The sequence below is a fragment of the Dipodomys ordii genome, unplaced genomic scaffold (genome assembly GCF_000151885.1).
Source record: "Dipodomys ordii isolate 6190 unplaced genomic scaffold, Dord_2.0 Scaffold22, whole genome shotgun sequence".
In the NCBI taxonomy this organism is placed as follows: Eukaryota; Metazoa; Chordata; class Mammalia; order Rodentia; family Heteromyidae; genus Dipodomys; species Dipodomys ordii.
Window position 1 is genome coordinate 17,198,965 of NW_012267238.1, and position 17,178 is coordinate 17,216,142.

The 17,178-nt window shown below is 36.8% G+C and overlaps 1 protein-coding gene across 1 annotated transcript in view; it reads left to right on the forward strand.

The window, feature by feature from the left end:
- The first annotated feature begins 3,945 nt into the window (after positions 1 to 3,945).
- Positions 3,946 to 17,178, forward strand: part of Tyr (tyrosinase) — a 44,774-nt gene continuing 31,541 nt past the window's right edge. Inside the window, exons 1-2 of the mRNA XM_013013983.1 lie at positions 3,946 to 4,764; positions 14,805 to 15,021. Coding sequence (XP_012869437.1) covers positions 3,946 to 4,764; positions 14,805 to 15,021 — 1,036 coding nt within the window. The remainder of the gene's footprint in view (positions 4,765 to 14,804; positions 15,022 to 17,178) is intronic.

The window sequence follows — 17,178 nt, forward strand, 5'->3', positions numbered from 1 at the left end:
AATAATCTTTCTCCTGTGCCTGCCTGCCTCTGCATGGTCCCCTGGGATGGATGTGTGGGATCCTCCTTCAATGATCTGGTCCATGATTTTGTATTTAGGTCACATGAGTGGTGCTTTGGCACAAAAGCTACCTTACATGTCCTTATGAGTGTTGAAAATGTCATGCCATTTTCACTTGGAGTCCTAGTGCCTTGTAATCTCCCTTGCACACTCCATGTCCCTCTCTTTCCATTTCAACTAATCCCTCAGATGTCCCTTGAAAAGTCATTTCTCCAAGCAAACATTCCCTCCAAAGACAGACACTTCACCATCTTTACTTTTCTTTACTGTCTCTGTTATTTTCCTTTATAGAAATTTTAAACAGTCATTTAAGAGTTTAACACCCATTTCCTGGGTGGGGAGCAAGAAGTTTCTTTTATTCTATTCTTCCTACTTTAACTCTATTATAATAAAATAAACCCTAGCTACAACTTTTTTAAGTCATTTAATACAGAAAAAAATGTTACTACAATATGTGCACTTTTATTATTAAACTTAAAAAAATTAAAAATCTGTTTTTTGTGTATTGAGGCTTGACCTCAGGGCCTGGTCACTGTCCCTTAGCTTTTGTGCTTAATGTTAGTGCTTTACCACTTGAGCCATAGCTCCACTTCCAGCTTTTTGTGGTTAATTGGAGAAAGGAATTTCACAGACTTTCCTTCGTGGACTGGCCTGGAACTTCAATCCTCAGATCTCAGCCTCCTGAGTAGCTAGAGTTGCTAGGGAAATAGAGGAGAAAGAACAGGCTGGACTGGATCTCAAGGACAAGGATGGTTACTGAGGCTCAGCAAGGGGCAGCAACCTTCCCACAGGAATAGAGGTTGAAAGACAGGGTGAGGCGGGGCTGAGGTCAGGCCAGGAGTGGTAGGTGACTCATTGGAGCAGGTAGTGACACAAGGGGGCAGGACATGGTTTTTCTGGAAACTGGGGGAGGTAGGGACCTGTAGTTGGGCCTGGAATGTTTCACCCAGGAACGCTGAAGCTCTAGAAAGTAATACTTTACTCAGAGGCAGCACCTCGGGTTATGAGGTGAGAGTGAGACCTTCAAGGATGACAAGTGTGAGACACTGGCACCAGGCCAAAAAGCTAGCTTTCATTATGGTAAATACCTTTCCTTGGTGCTTAACATATCCTTCTCTCTTAGCATGTTTCTAATAGTTGATAGTCAGCAAATACTTGTACTATGTTGTAGTTAATGGATTATTGCATCCATTCTGTGTTAAGACATAAAACAACTACCCAAAATAGAGAAGAGCAACTTCAAATCCTACAACATAGAGATACTTAAGGAAGGTAGTTAAGGGGTTGTAAGCGTGGTTCAATCATAGAGTATCTGTGTAACAAGTCTGAGACCTTAAATTCAAACCCCAGCCATACCACCACCACCACCACCACCACCATCACCAAAAACAACCAAAGCAGCAATAAGAAGAAGGTATATATAGTGTCGGAAACTCAGTGTCAATGGGATTGATTTTGAAGAATCCAGTACTGGCAATATGATTGTGTGTGTATATGTGTGTGTATAATTTATATAATATGTAAATGTATATTAATTCATATTATATCTTGTTGCTTAGAGGAGACAGTATACTATGTTGGTGAGGAATAAAGAGAACTGTCAATTTAAGGAAATTAATTCTGAAGGAAATTAAGAGGTAAGAGCACACCTTGGCCATTCTTCTGGGCCAGTCCTGAAGATTATGATAACAATAAGACTCAAGAAACCAGATACTAGCCGGGCACTGGTGGCTCATGCCTATAATCCTAGCTACTCAGGAGGCTGAGATCCGAGGATCACTGTTCAAAGCCAGCCCAGGCAGGAAAGTCCATGAGACTCTTATCTCCAATAAATCACTCGAAAGCCAGAAGTGGCACTGTGGCTCAAGCGGTAGAGCGCTTGCCTTGAGCTGAAGAGCCCAGGTACAGTGCCCAAGCCCAGAGTTCAAGCCCAATGACCGACAAAAAAAAAAGAAAAGAAAAGAAAAAAAGAAACCAGACACAAACGCTGGTATAAAACATGATGGAGACTAATTGGGTATGAAGGGGAAGGTGGGATGAACGGAAAAAATTCATAATTAAATTGAATGTAAGAAGTGGAATTCTGCCTACAACTAGATGGAAAAGCATTTCAGAAGGCCAGAGTGGTTACAAGTAATAGAGAACCAAGATTCCCTAGGGGCAAGAAGCCTTGTGTTAATGTCCTTTTGGTTTTGAAAGCTGTGGAGAGGAAAGGAACTCTGCTTCCTGGAAGAGATCATGTGATAACTCAGTGAACCCAGCCAGAGGCAAAATTTCCATGGAAACTTCTCCTCCTCTACACCCACACACTACACTATCTACCTGCAAAGGCTGCTTTGGATCTCAAAGGAGTCACAAGGAAGAGTCCTAACATTTTTTGAAATAAAAATCCTTGCAAGAAGGGAGGAAGGCAGAGCAGGATCACCTTCCTGCATGATCAGAAAAGTGACTTTCCCTAGCTCTCCTCTGCTAAAGGTCAGACACTAATGGTATCCTCAGTCTTTCACAATGAGGACCACCTCACTGTACATGAGATGCAAAATAGGGAAAGAAGTCACAGGGGAACAAGTGTGATTTGACTGTTCTTACCATTTTTCTGCTCACAAAGGGCACACTTTACTTCTAACCACTAAGTTTTCAAATCTCTCCATACCTGATCGCTTACTTAATTACTAACAATACAAATGCTCCATCTCAGCAAGTGAAACACAGTTCTCTCTCTTACATTTCCCTTGTCTCAATAGTTTCTCCATTCCCTTTATCTTTTCAATTTCATTCCATCATTTTTTTTACTTAAGAGGTTGTACTTAAGAGGTGCTCTCTAAATAGCATTTGCATACAATTGGCCAAAATAACAAAATGTTTCCACTATTCTCAGTTCACACACACACACACACACACACACAATAATCTGTACTTCTTATCTTTACTACACAATTAGTAACAAACCTAAATAACTTTGACTATATTTTTGGCACACTTTTCAGTTTCCCTAGTTACATATACACTTGGAGAAATATCTCATGGAAAAATTGAGGTCATCAAAAAAAATTTTGTTAAACAAATGTATGCATCTGTATTAATTCATTTGCCAAATTGATCATTCTTTTGCAAGACTCACATTACAAAATAATTCAAATAACTTTCTTATTTCCACAGTTTATGAATGGAAATTATGTGACTACAATGACACAGAGAGAAAGAGAAGGGGAAAGAATAGAGAAAATTGATTTTTGGAAATCAAACAACAGAAGTTTGTATAATGAAGCCGTCCTCCATGCTATCAAAAAGACCTATTATCTTTAATAGTTAGAAAATGCATAATCAAAGAAAGTTATTTAGCAGTAATTTTTTCTTCTCATATCTTGTGTCAAATAAGATGAAACATAATCAGATATAAGAAATAATTGCTCAGTTCTGAATTAAGTCCTTTTGCAGATTGAGTTCTACAAATGCTGTACATTATGATTCCTGGGAAACCGCCTTGTTTATGCCCATAATTCAGAGTATTTCCTCACTTTTCTTAATTCCTCATGCTACTTCTCATTTGCAAATGCAGGTCATTGCTAATTTCATGGTTAATTTGCTTAGGTCAGGCATTATTACAATTAAATATTATTTCAGTAACTATTAGAATTAAACTAATAATGGTTGGTAGCACCACTGTGGGATGTATGCCAACTCCCATGGAAAGTCAGTCATGCGCTCTCCAGAAGATTAAAGCTAAAGAGAAGGACTGAGAGTATTTGATGTTGGAGATGGGGGTGGGGTTATGGAGGTCTTAGCCAAGGCATGTGACAGTCACTGTAGAATCAGCAAAAGAAAGTCTCTGGCTCCAATCTCAAGCAGCTCCAGCAGATCTTGTAAGGTCTAGCTATAGGCATGATGTTCCTGGCTGTTGTATGCTGCTTGCTGTGGTGGCTCCACATCTCTGCTGGCCACTTCCCTCGAGCCTGTGCCTCCTCCCAGAGCCTGATGGAGAAGCAGTGCTGCCCGGTCTGGGAAGGTGATGGCAGCCCCTGTGGCCAGCGCTCGGGCCGAGGGTACTGCGAGGGCATTCTTCTGTCCAACGCACCTCTCGGGCCTCAATTCCCCTTCCGAGGTGTGGATGACCGAGAGTCGTGGCCATCTGTGTTTTACAACAGGACTTGTCAATGCTCTGGCAACTTCATGGGATTCAACTGTGGAAACTGTAGATTTGGATTTGGAGGACCAAACTGCACAGAGAAGAGACTGTTGGTGAGGAAAAGCATCTTTGAGTTAAGCGTTTCGGAGAAGGAGAAATTTCTTGCCTATCTCACTTTAGCAAAGCATACCATCAGCCCAGACTTTGTCATCCCCATAGGAACCTATGGCCAAATGAAAAACGGATCCGCACCCATGTTCAAAGACATCAGCATTTATGACCTCTTCGTCTGGATGCATTACTATGTGTCAATGGACACGTTCCTTGGGGGATCTGAAATCTGGACAGACATTGATTTTGCCCACGAAGCACCAGGTTTCCTGCCTTGGCACAGACTGTTCTTGCTGCTGTGGGAACAAGAAATCCAAAAGCTGACTGGAGACGAGAATTTCAGCATTCCCTACTGGGACTGGAGGGATGCAAAAGACTGTGATATTTGCACCGATGAATACATGGGAGGTAGCCACCCTGCAAACCCCAACCTCCTCAGCCCAGTGTCCTTCTTTTCCTCTTGGCAGGTAAGAGTCACCGGGTGCACAATGTCATTAACAACCACTTTCTCCCTTTTGTTATGTCTTACCCAGTGCAGAAAAGTGTCTCTGATAGAGCTCTTGATGAACTTTGTCTTTTTTTCCTTTATAGAATACATTCTAATTGTAATCAGTAGATGTCTCTGTCATTAACTGTCAAATACATGTCTCCTCTGCTAGATTTCTAAGTTGGAGTGAACAAAAGGGACTTAGTTCACCAATATTCTTTCTAGCACTGGGATAAGGCCTGACATGTAGCATTGGCCCAGAATGAAGAAATAAATGAAAGAATGCAAGCATTTTAGATGAACAAGTAAATTATCTAACCCAATGTTTCTAAATAAAATACTGAGGTTGGAAAGGTCTTCAGATAATGGATATTGGAGAATTATGGTTCCAAGCCAGCCCTGATTAAAAAAAAAAATTCCTAAGATATTATTTCAACAAATCAGCAGGGCATGGTGGTGTGCATCTGCAATCCACACTTTGAAGAGGAAGAGTTAGGATTATGATCTGAGGCCAGTCTAGTAATAAATAAATAAATAAATAGATAAATATTTAAAATTGTAACACCCTATCTAAAACAGACTGAAGCAAAAATATAAAAATAAAATAAAATATTGCTGGGAGATATAGTCCAAGTTGTAACACATTTTCCTGACAAGCATGAGTTCCTTAATTCAAATCCCACTATTACAGCATTATCAAATATTAGGTATATAAATAAAGTATAAAACTATTACATAAAATCTTATTATATGATTGTAAAATCTCTGGCCTTGCCCCAGCTCCATGGATCAGAATATTCAAGAAAGAGTCTTGAAAAGGCAAAATTTAGTAAATATCAATGATGATGATTATTGTGGGACACTTAAATGTTGATTGAAGGGAGTCTTCATTTTTAAGTACTTAAGGGTATTACAGTTAAAATAGATTAATAATGAAAACAGTTAATATTCAATGAGCATTTGGAATTTGTGAAATCATATTGTGAAATGTTTTGTGGATACACTTGTCATTATTAATTTAAAATCATCAAGTAATTGGTTTAGATTCATTTAAAATCACACAGATGGTAAATAGCAAAGGTAATATTTTTCTGAGATAGTCTGGCTGCATGATGACTGTGTTTTGTCAAGGTCATGCAATATTTTTAGCCAAAGAATCTAGCCCAGTCTGTCTCACTGTTTTTATTAGGCTACAGAATAAAATGAATGAACAGGTGCCATCTGCCTACATGTGTGGTGTTAAGATGAAGAAGAGGCTGTCAAACCCAACTCATGATGACTGTGCTTCAATTATTTATATAACCTGTCTAGTCAGTCCTTCAACAAATTAAGATTGATTATTTATTACTTATCTTTCTTATTCTTAAGTAGTTATGCAAAGGGGTTTCAATTTAACACAGTAAGAGTACAATGCACCTTTATCAACTGTCCGTTTTATCTTTCTCCCCCATCCCTTCCAACCCAACTCATTCCCTCAACTTCATGTTTCCATTTTCACGTATGTATATTGAATATTATTCATTAATTTGGGAGTTTTAAAACAGGAGTTCTTACTATCAAAGCAATTGAGGAAGCTTAATTTCTTTTCTTAATAAAATAGTTGCATGGGTTTCACTAATCTAATCTTTTTCTAGACATACAGAAAGTCTCCTGTGAAGTTTGGCTGTCAGTATTTGTAAAACTTTATGCGATTCTAATGTTCAGGCAGTCCTGAGAACCACTGATTTCAATAATATGGAGCCTGTTTAATATCTCTCTACTTTCACTTTATAAAAATGCATGCTGTCTAATAGACACATTAATAATTTGAATGCTTTTGCCTAAATGGAAAGCTTAAATTTTCAGCTATTTTGTATAAGATGAGATATGGTAACTTCCAAGCTAACTGAATTCATTAATACCTTACACATTAGCCAGGCTGAGAGCATCCCTGTATACAGCACCTCCTTATTTTAGTTAATTTTAGTTATCTTGTCACTTGATGCACCAATGGAACTTTCTGAAATTTGAGACCATTTATTAAGTCCCAGTAAAGAGATCTCCAGTGGTATCTAGTGTAGGGCTCCAGTTTTATCAGTTTATAAGAAGACAGAAAGACCTAAGACTATCCAAAGTCATACATCTTAGGAAGAAAACCTCAGAAGTACCTCTGACTACACTGAGATATAAAACTACCATTTGGGCTCAGTAAGATTGAATAATAAAATAAATTCATGGATGTATAATCTCATGGATAGTCTTAATCCGTGTGTCCTGGAAACATGGAGAAACAGCAATGCATCTCTTTGCGTTATTGTTAAAGCATACTATGAGTCATTATATTCTTTAGTCATATAAAATTAGCCATCCCCTCTCCTTTGTTCCATCATTACACTTTATATAAAGCACCTGTAACATGCAATGGTTCTATATTTACCAAAATCTCCCAGGAAACGATCTTTCATAAATGTTTTTGTACCTGCAGAGTTCAGGGCAATGATATATACCTTGCAAGGTGCTTAATAAATGCATGTTGAACCAGATGCTGGTGGCTCGTGCTTGTAATCCCACCTACTCAGGAGGCTGACATCTGAATATCAACGTTCAAAGCCAGTCCATGAGACTCTATTTTCTTTTTATTTTACAAACGAGTTACCATTTAACAAAGCAGTTTTTTTTCTTCTTCTTTTTTTATTGTGAGAATACCGTACAGAGGAGTTACAATTACACGGGCAAGATAACGAGCACATTTCTTATCAAGCATTATTGCTTCCTCTTTGTTTCCCCTTCCCATCTATCTCTTGATCAATGTAACCTGTCTCAACATCCGCATCCATCCCTCCCCTACAAACCTACCCCTTTCCTTACTCTTCTTAATTTTGTAGGATGTAGGTTGGATTCTTGTCTGCACTTTATCCCTCTTTTCTTAACTAGAAAAAAGTCAGAAGTGGAAGTGTGTCTCAAGTTCTTTGAGCAAAAAAGCTAAGAGACAATGCCCAGATGCTGAGTTCAAGCCCCACTCAGTATAGACAGGCATGCGCGCACACACACACACACACATACACACACACACACATAAAATGCTTGTTGAATTGAAAATTTTAAATCAAAGAAATACTAGGTTTGACATTATCAAAGATATAAAGCTAAAGATAGATTTGTAGACTATAATCCATACTTTTTACAGTATTTTATATCCAATAACTCAAAATCTGGGATAAAATATTTTATGCAGTTTTCTCTAAACTTGCATATGCATATACATGTGCATAATAAAGAACATAATAAAGAAAATGTGCATAATAAAGAACATAATAAAGAAAATCATACTACATCTGAAAGTTATTTATATTAGGTTGATAATATTTATCTGTTTTGGTTTCTATGAAAAAAGCACATAAAAAACAAGTCATTAATGATATTTTTAGAATTCACCCACAATTTGTGCCTTTTGTTTGTTGGTTCATTTGTTCATTCATTTGTTTGATGAACAGAAGCTTTTAAATTTAGAAGCATGTTTATCATCAACTAGAACAATCCATTATTTTTTGTAGAAAGGAGGTTACTCAGTAAAATTAATGTTCAAAATTCAAAGCTTAACACAATTAGATCCAATGTTATACAACCAACAGAAAAGTTAGCTATAAAAAGAAAAGGTATATCAAAGAATGCTGTCATGCTGAACAAAAACAAAGAGAAAAACATATCATGGATGATAGACATAAGTGAATTGTGGCCAGAGAATTCACTCATCAGGTGAAAAGCACATCACATGGACGCAAACAGTGGGAAGAAAAGAAAGTCACATTTCAGCAGAGAGTCATGGGTTTTAAGTAACCATGACAACGGCTCAGTGAAATAACAGCTTCTCCTTTTCCTTTATGAAAAAGATTCTGTGGAATGTCATATGGTTTACTTTTTTTTTTTCAGATAAACCCTAATGCCATAACAGAATCTTTCCTACTGAAAGCTTTTAAAAGGTGCTATTTATGTCTATTTCTTAAAATTTAAGCAAACAGTATCTGGGTTCACCTCCCTTCATTAATATAGCTGTGTTCTAGCTCTTTTTTTTCCTTTTGCCTGTGAACACATGATACTTTTTACCTATTAATGCTGTAAATCACTTGTGACTGAAATAGAGAAAGAATAAAGTCATTGTTAAAAGACTTGGGCTTAAATTCAGCCTCGGTTACTAGACATGTCATTTAGAGTTTTTGACTTTTGATTTTTCAAAAGAAAAAAAATGGGTTAAAATTATCACCTATACTTGTTTTGTGCACTATGGGGAGGACAGAATGAACTGCGAAACAATGCAATATAGTAGAAATGGTATAATCTCTTCAATCATATGGAAATGAACTTGAGAAGACCTTTGTTAGTTCCTACAAGACCGCAAGAAAGTTACTTGGAAGTGGTGCTGTGGGTCAAGTGGTAGAATGCTCACCTTGAGCAAAAAGAAGCCCAGGAATAGCTGCCAGGCCCTGAGTTCAAGCCCCAAAGGACCAGCAAAAACAAAACAAAACAAAAAGAAAGTAACTTGAGTATTCTGAGATATATTTACCTCTATATACTATTACTATAAAGTGCTTTAAAAAATTTGTTCATACAAATAACTTGCTTAGTATCTGATGGAGTATTTGAATTCTCATATGGGGGAAACATTTTAAACACTATTTTAAACACATTTTAAACTCTATACCAAATTTAGTTGTAATAATAAACTGTTAAACATAACCAGTGTTAAATATATGAGGAAGTAAATATGATTGAAACATTTAAAATCTATGCATAAAATAGAATAATAGGCCAGGTGCCGGTGGCTCACACCTGTAATTGTAGCTACTCAGGAGGGAGACTGAGATCTGAGGTTCACAATTCAAAGCCAGCCCAGGCAGGAAAGTCTGTGAGACTCTTATCTCCAATAAATGACCAGAAAACCTGAAGTTGCTCTGTGGCTCAAGTGGTAGAGTGCTAGCCTTGAGCTGAAGAGCTGAGGGACAGCACCCAGGCCCAGAGTTCAAGTCCCATGACCAACAAAAAAAATTAATAGTAATAGAATAATGAAACTCATTACAAAAAGAGGAAACAAAAAGGAAAGAGTAACATAGTTTGATCAAGTTACAATACATGCATGTATGGAATAAGCACAATGAAAGCCCTTTGTACAGTTAATATACATTAAAAAGGAATAACTTCTGTAATGATTATTCTAGTTGTCATTATTTGGGGACAGTGGTGCTGAGGATAGAGTCCAGGACCTTTAATAATTTAGGCAAGCATTCTATAAGAGCGTTACAACTTCAGACCGTCATTATTAAATATACTACAACTGGCACTCTACTATGTGTTTTTACATGTTAGAATACTTGATCTCATTCACACATAAAAAACTTGATAGAGAACTTAAGCAAATTGCCCACAGTCATGTAATTAATACAGTATTTGGAACCAAATCTTTTCTGATTACAATCTCCATGATCATAAGCACAGTACTCACAGTTTCTCCTACATTGCCTCCTCTTCTGTATCAAATACAAAGACAATGATTAAGAGATAATCCTCCTTGTTACTAATACCTCCAGTTATCTGAACACTTAGTCACTTGGCAGTTGGAATTTCAGCAAAAATAGTTCCATTCAGCCTCTCTAATTTAACTGAGTCTGCTGTGGGAGTCTTTTATGCAGAAGGATCTTTTGAAAGTATCCTGAGATTCATTATTCAAAGAAGAATGAGAATGGTTTTTGTCTATGTGCATGCTGTGGTGCCTAGTTAACATTATAAAGACATCCAATATACTGCATTCAGTGCAATAGGTTAGTTTTAGTAAAACCCTTCTGAGCTATTTATGGGCAGAAATAAACACAGTGTATTTAACTTTGAAAACAGAAAGTGCTTTAGTGCTCTAAGTCTGACTCTAAACATTTTATGATGGCAAGACCAATCACCAGTCTAGTTCTCCATTATAGATATATAAAGGGATTGAGAAATGTTTCAAAATATGAAGAAAATTAGCAACTGACATTTATTGAGCCAGGAACTAGTTGTTGATGAGTTTCTTTTTATCTATTATATCAGAGTACAATCGAAGAAATTAAGATTTAGCAAGTCTAAAAGCATGCTCAGTGCCATATTGCTGCTAGTAGCTCACTGAGCAATTGGAAATCTGCACTGACTTGAATTTGAAGTTCAGTTCTTTCTTGCCATATAGTGCTTCAGTTCATAAATTTTAAATCAAAAAATTAAAACTGTGAGTAACATGGAAGTCTCTCATCTAACATTGTCACTGAGGTTTCTAGGAGCATGGTTCATTTAATTATTGTTGATAGTGGACTGAGATCTAAGGATTATGTTTTAAAAGCCAATCTGGGCAGGAAAGACCATGAGATTCTTTTCTACAAATAAATAGCAAGAAGCTAGAAAGCAAAGTATGGCTTGAGTGGTAGATTGCCAGCTTTGAGATAAAGAGCCAAATGGAGCTTGAGGCCCTGAGCTAAAGCCCCAATATTGGAACACACATACACACAATAAATGAATAAATAAAATATTACAAGTGTCTTGCTTCTTGTTGATGAAATTATAAATAAATAAAATATTACAAGGGCCTTGCTTGTTGTTGAAGAAGTTATTAATCATGACACAACACTTCAGTTTTTCTGGTGGTTAATTGGAGGTAAGAGTCTCTTGGACGTTCCTGCCCAGGTTGGCTTTGAACAGCAATTCTCAGATCTCAGCCTCATAAGTAGCTAGGATTACTGGCTAAGTGAATGGGACTTAGATTGGGTAAAGACCATTGACATACTCTCAGCAGCAAAAAATGGGACTTAGATTGGGTAAAGACCATTGATATACTCTCAGTGGCAAGAAACTATTGTGTGAGGTCATTGACAGAAGCATGGGCAGGCTCTCCTGCATATCACAGTTTGCTTGAAGCCATAGTATACTACTAGTAAACTATTCTATTGCATCTAAGTCAATAGATGGTTTTAAGATAAGTATTAACTTATGTACCATTAGGAAAAATATCTTCCAGTTAAATTATTCTGTAATGTTTTCATTACTAGAATTTTTACTTTATATTTATGGAAATAATTCTTCTGGTTTTTTCTTTTTCTCTTTCTCATCCTCTCTCTTTCTTTTCTTTCTTTCTTTCCTATCTTTCCTTCCTTCCTTTCTTTCTTCCTTCCTCCCTTGCTCCCTCTCTTCTTCCCTTTACCCCCCTCTCTCTTCTTTCTTTCTTTCTTCCTTCCTGTCGCGAGCCCTGCAGGGAGTCTATCTGCATGATAGATGGATCCTCAGATCACAAAATTCTGAGTATCTAGAATGACAGGTGTGAGCCACCAGCACCCAGCTGATGTCTTGACTGCACTGGTCACATGAGATTGGTGTAGAATTCTTCCCCGAAGCATCATATTGGCACTTATAGGTTTAGAGTCTTTGATATTTTACATCTTGACTTTTTGGGTTAGGGAATTCAATCAGTGAAAGTGAAATAATTGGGAGCACTCCTAAAACTCCTTTATATTCCAACTCAGACTCTTTGAATTACTTGGTAGGTAAAAGAAAATACTTCTTTTAAAATGTATTTTCTATGCTATTCAAGAGAGGGAAGGAATGCAGTCATAATATTCTATGCATATTTTGTAAAACTAGGAAAGTTGAAGGGAGAGGTATGGCTGGGAGGGATGAGGGAGAAGAATGAAAGAGCTGACATGGATCAAGATGTGTTATACTTACTTACAAACTGATTTGTTGAATAGCAATCCCTTTGTACAACTACTTAAAGATATAATACTAATATATTTTTAGTGATATGGTAGAATATAAGATAAATGGGAAGGAGTGGGTGCATTTGCCTGTGAGCAGAGTCGTGGAATGGAGAAACACAAGCTGAATACAAGGAAGGGTAGGCAACTCAGTAGCAGGACCATATGAGAAGTAGGCAAATGGAAATTGGTTGCCAGATTCAAGGATAAGGAATGTATAATATTAGCTGATGGATTCAAAGTAAAGGACAGAAGAGAATAAAATGCAAAATAAAATTCACTGGTGTCTGCCTTTCACAGTAGATGATTCATAGATTCAGTTGCAGAATCATTGTTGTGAAAGGAAATACAAAGAGAGGAACAAATTTTTGGTTTCAAGTATTTGAGATGCATGCAAGACAATGTTGAAATATTAATTCCAATATAGATATATGTGCTCAAAGGAGTAGTTTTGCTCTAGATGGGGTTTTGAGAGTCCTTATCAGTATAGTTGGCATGTAAACTATTAAAATGCTTGACATTCTGAAAAAGAAGTAGAAAGAAAAGCAAAAGACATACTGGGTGCTGGTGGCTCATGCCTATAATCCTAGTTACTCAGGAGACTGAGATTTAAAGATCCTGATTTGAAGTCAGCTTAAGTAAGAAAGTCCATGAGATTCCTATCTCTAATGAACCACCAAAAAGCCAGAAGTGGATCTGTGGCTCAAGTGGTAGAGTGCTATTTTTGAATGAAAAGTTAAGGGACAGTGCCAAGCTTTAGTATTAGCACATAAAGGGGACCAAAAGAAAAAAAGAACTTGAGGCACCATTTCAGATCTTTGAGTTTTATAAAATGGCTGGAATTTATTAATATAATTTCTGCTTAGAAAGTACAAATTTTACTAAGGGCTGTCACAGTTGTAATACACAGGATGGATCAATGTCTTTGCTGTGACCTCAGGTGACTTATAGTACTAAATTCACCTCCCATAGCTCCTGCAAAACCATGTATTAGTTTTTTATTCTATTTTTTTCTGTTTTCCTCTTTATTCTATTTTTATTCTATTTTTTTCCTTTTTCTCTAGTAAGAATCAAAATTCCTTTCACAAATTCTCCCTATACTCAAATCAACAAGTGTCATTTCATACCTTCACTACCAAGTTCACATGCAGGTTTTTAGGGCCCTTTTCATCCCAAATTCTTGCAATCTTCAACTGGAGCATCTGTAAGATAAACAAACCCTTCCTTGATTGCTTGTTTCTCATGAAGTCACATGAATTTTTCTTAGTTTATGAAGCCATCAATATTACAGAAATGTCCAGTGCACATAGAGCCTGCACATTCCAGTTCATTGTACAACTAAATCACCTATTCTGATGTTTGCCATTAATATCATTTGATGATATTTTCAGCCAAAATTGCTCCAAAAAAGCATTCTTTATATGAAAGTCCCCAGTGCTCATTGCAGATGGAATTGGAAAACTTGAATTAACAGTGATCACACTGCCATTTAAGCTGGAAAATGTCACTTAACTACTCCAAGCCTCAGATCCTTATTTATGAAAAGTACTTCTGTGTGATTTGAATTAGTCAGTTCATATAACATGGTTTCTTAACATTTTTTATAAAAATGTGAGTTTTATTTGACTTATGTAACTGTAAGCCCCCTGTATATGTCCTTTGCAATAATAAATAAATTGTTTCACAATGTGAGGAATTAGCACTTTTAAGATGAGTTCCATCTGTTTTTTTTCTAGATTAAATAATCAAAGGAATTGCTGTGCTTTAAAATATAATCATGAGGATTATTCTGCCTATTGATTATAGTGTTATTCTCATTAATAATGAGAGATTTTATAACATTTCTGAATGTAATATGGATTAATATTAATAAATAATAATGTTTACTGGGTGCTAACTGTTACCTATACAATTATACCTTGGGCTTTATCAGCCTTGGCAGTTAGCAGATTGCAACATGCAAAAAATGCTTCACAAATATTTGTTGAATCAATTATTTCATCTACTGTTAATATGAAGTATACCTTTTATTGTATCCTAGTATATGAACCCTAAGATAGTTAAGTCATTTTCATAAGTAGTAGATGCAAGGCTAGAATTTTATTTTTTTCTCGCTTCCTCTGGAAACTTCCTTTACTTTGGAATTTTGATCTCCAGATAATTAGAAATCTGAAGACAATAATCAAAAATTCCAACCTTCCTGCTTCCTTGACTCTGAGGTGATGACAACAGTTTTATCATGACTTTCTTTTTCTTTTCTTTTCTTTTTTTTGCACAGATTGTGTGCAGCCGACTAGAGGAGTACAACAGCCGTCAAGTTTTATGTGATGGAACTCCAGAGGGACCCATCCTTCGCAACCCTGGAAACCATGACAAATCTAAGACCCCAAGGCTCCCCTCTTCAGCCGATGTGGAATTTTGCCTCAGTTTGACACAGTATGAAACTGGCTCCATGGATAAAGCTGCCAATTTCAGCTTTAGAAACACATTGGAAGGTAATACCTTTGTTTTCCTCCTATTTCCCCCTGAACTTGGGTTCACAATCTCTTATTAAAAATTCTGAACCCAGTAGTGTTTGGGAATTCACAATTTTCTGAGCTGAGTAAGAATATACTTGAATTGACAATAACCCTACCATTTTCTGGACAGCACATCATTATCCAACACATTAATAATGATTTAGCAAGTGTGTGCTTACACCACAGGAATAGAGACAAGAGGCAGCCAATAGTGAATGGGTTACTTCCTCAAAAAGATTATTGGTACAAAGGAAAATAACTCAATTTTCAGAGCTCATTGTATTGTAAAGTTATAGATACAGGAAGGATGATGGAAGTAAGGTATTTTTGTTTTAAGTTTTAGAGGGCTTTTCGCTCTGTTTTAAAATATTATAGATAGGAGATTATTTGAGGCAAAGCTGCTTGCTTAACTATAATGTTGATACAGTTCATATATCAGTTCAAGCCCACTCCACCCTCTGCCAAGATTTCCATTCTTTGTCAGAGATTTCTTATTATAGCATTTTCTATCTGTTGTTTATTTTTATGTTTCACATTCTTGTCTGTATCTTCCCTCCCCCATCAGTTTGTTCTTCCTTGTTGATAGCAATCCCAGTCATAGTTCCATGTCAGTCACCTCAATTAGCTTCAGGGAAGCATGTCTATCAACAAACAGAACAACAACAGCAAATAACAATAGCAAAAGAGAAACACAATGTAAAAATCAAAATACTCACTCTAGACACAGTCTTAACAGGAAAAGAAATACAGGGGGCTTATAGGCAAAGCACTCATATCAAAACATTTTTTCAGGGTCTGGGAAGGTGCTTAGTGGTAGAGTGCTTGCCTTGCATGTGTGAGACCATGGGTTCGATACCTCAGAACCACATAAGCAGAAAAAGCCGGAAGTGGTGCTATGGCTCAAGTGGTAGAGTGCTAGCCTTGAGCTGAAATGCTGAGGGACAGCGCCCAGGCCCTGAGTTCAGGTCCCATGACCAGCAAAAAAAAAAAAAAAAAGAGAGAGAGAGAGAGAGATGTAAAAGTCATGTTGAAAAATGAACTTTACAACTTTGGTGTGGGGAGGTAGTGGGGAGGATTAGGTGGGGGCGGAGGATAGGAAGGGATGGGAAAGGGAAACAAAGGAGGAGTCTACGATGCTTGATAAGAAATGTACTCATTATCTTGCCCATGTAATTGTAACCCCTCTGTACATATTTTCACAATAAAAAAAACTTTTTTTCACATCAAAACTTATTGCATATCTTGGCCCCTATCCAAATCCTTTGGTACCCTATCTTTCCCACAATGGAATTCTATGCTTCCATCAGAAAGAGTGATATTGCCCCATTTGTAAATGAATAGAAAGCCTTGGAAAAATTATATTAAGTAAAGTAAGCGAGACCCAAAGAAACACAGGATATATGGTTTCCCTCATTTGTAATCATTAGAACGTGCCTATAAATCTACAAATAAACCCAATGAAAGGTAAAAGACAGAAAATTACACTTGGACATAATTAATGAAACAGCTGTCTAGCCATTTGCACACTGAGAACAAAGGATATTCTTAGGAGAGGATCACAAGGGCTCAATAGCTCTACACATACGATCATATAAAATGATGTTTACTGAAATGAACTCCAAGAAATGGAAACAAGGTTTGTTTGTTTGTTTTAATTGTACTGTTGGAATTTATTTCTTTTTTCTTTTTTTCCTTTGGTTTATTTCCTGGTATCACTCTTCTTTATTTTTGTACTCTACTCTTTTTTTTATTGTGAAAATACTGTACAGAGGGGTTACAATTACATGGGCAAGATAATGAGTACATTTCTTATCAAGCATTGTAGCCTCCTCTTTTCTTTCCCCTTCCCATTCTTTCCCATCCTCCCTACTCCCCCACCTAATCCTCCTCGGCCCTTCCCCCCACACCAGAGTTGTAAAGTTCCTTTTCCACATAGGACTTGTAGTCTCATTGTTGCAATGGGTCCACCTGTATCCCTATTTAAATGATTTGTTTTTTTCCTTCCCCTCCACAAATTATACCAATATCAAATACAGTGAAAGCAGGGGTTATACCGTTGGGGAAGGGCATACAAAGCAACAAAGAAATAATCTTATAAATGTGTTAGAAACAGTCGCAAGAAAGAAAAAAAAA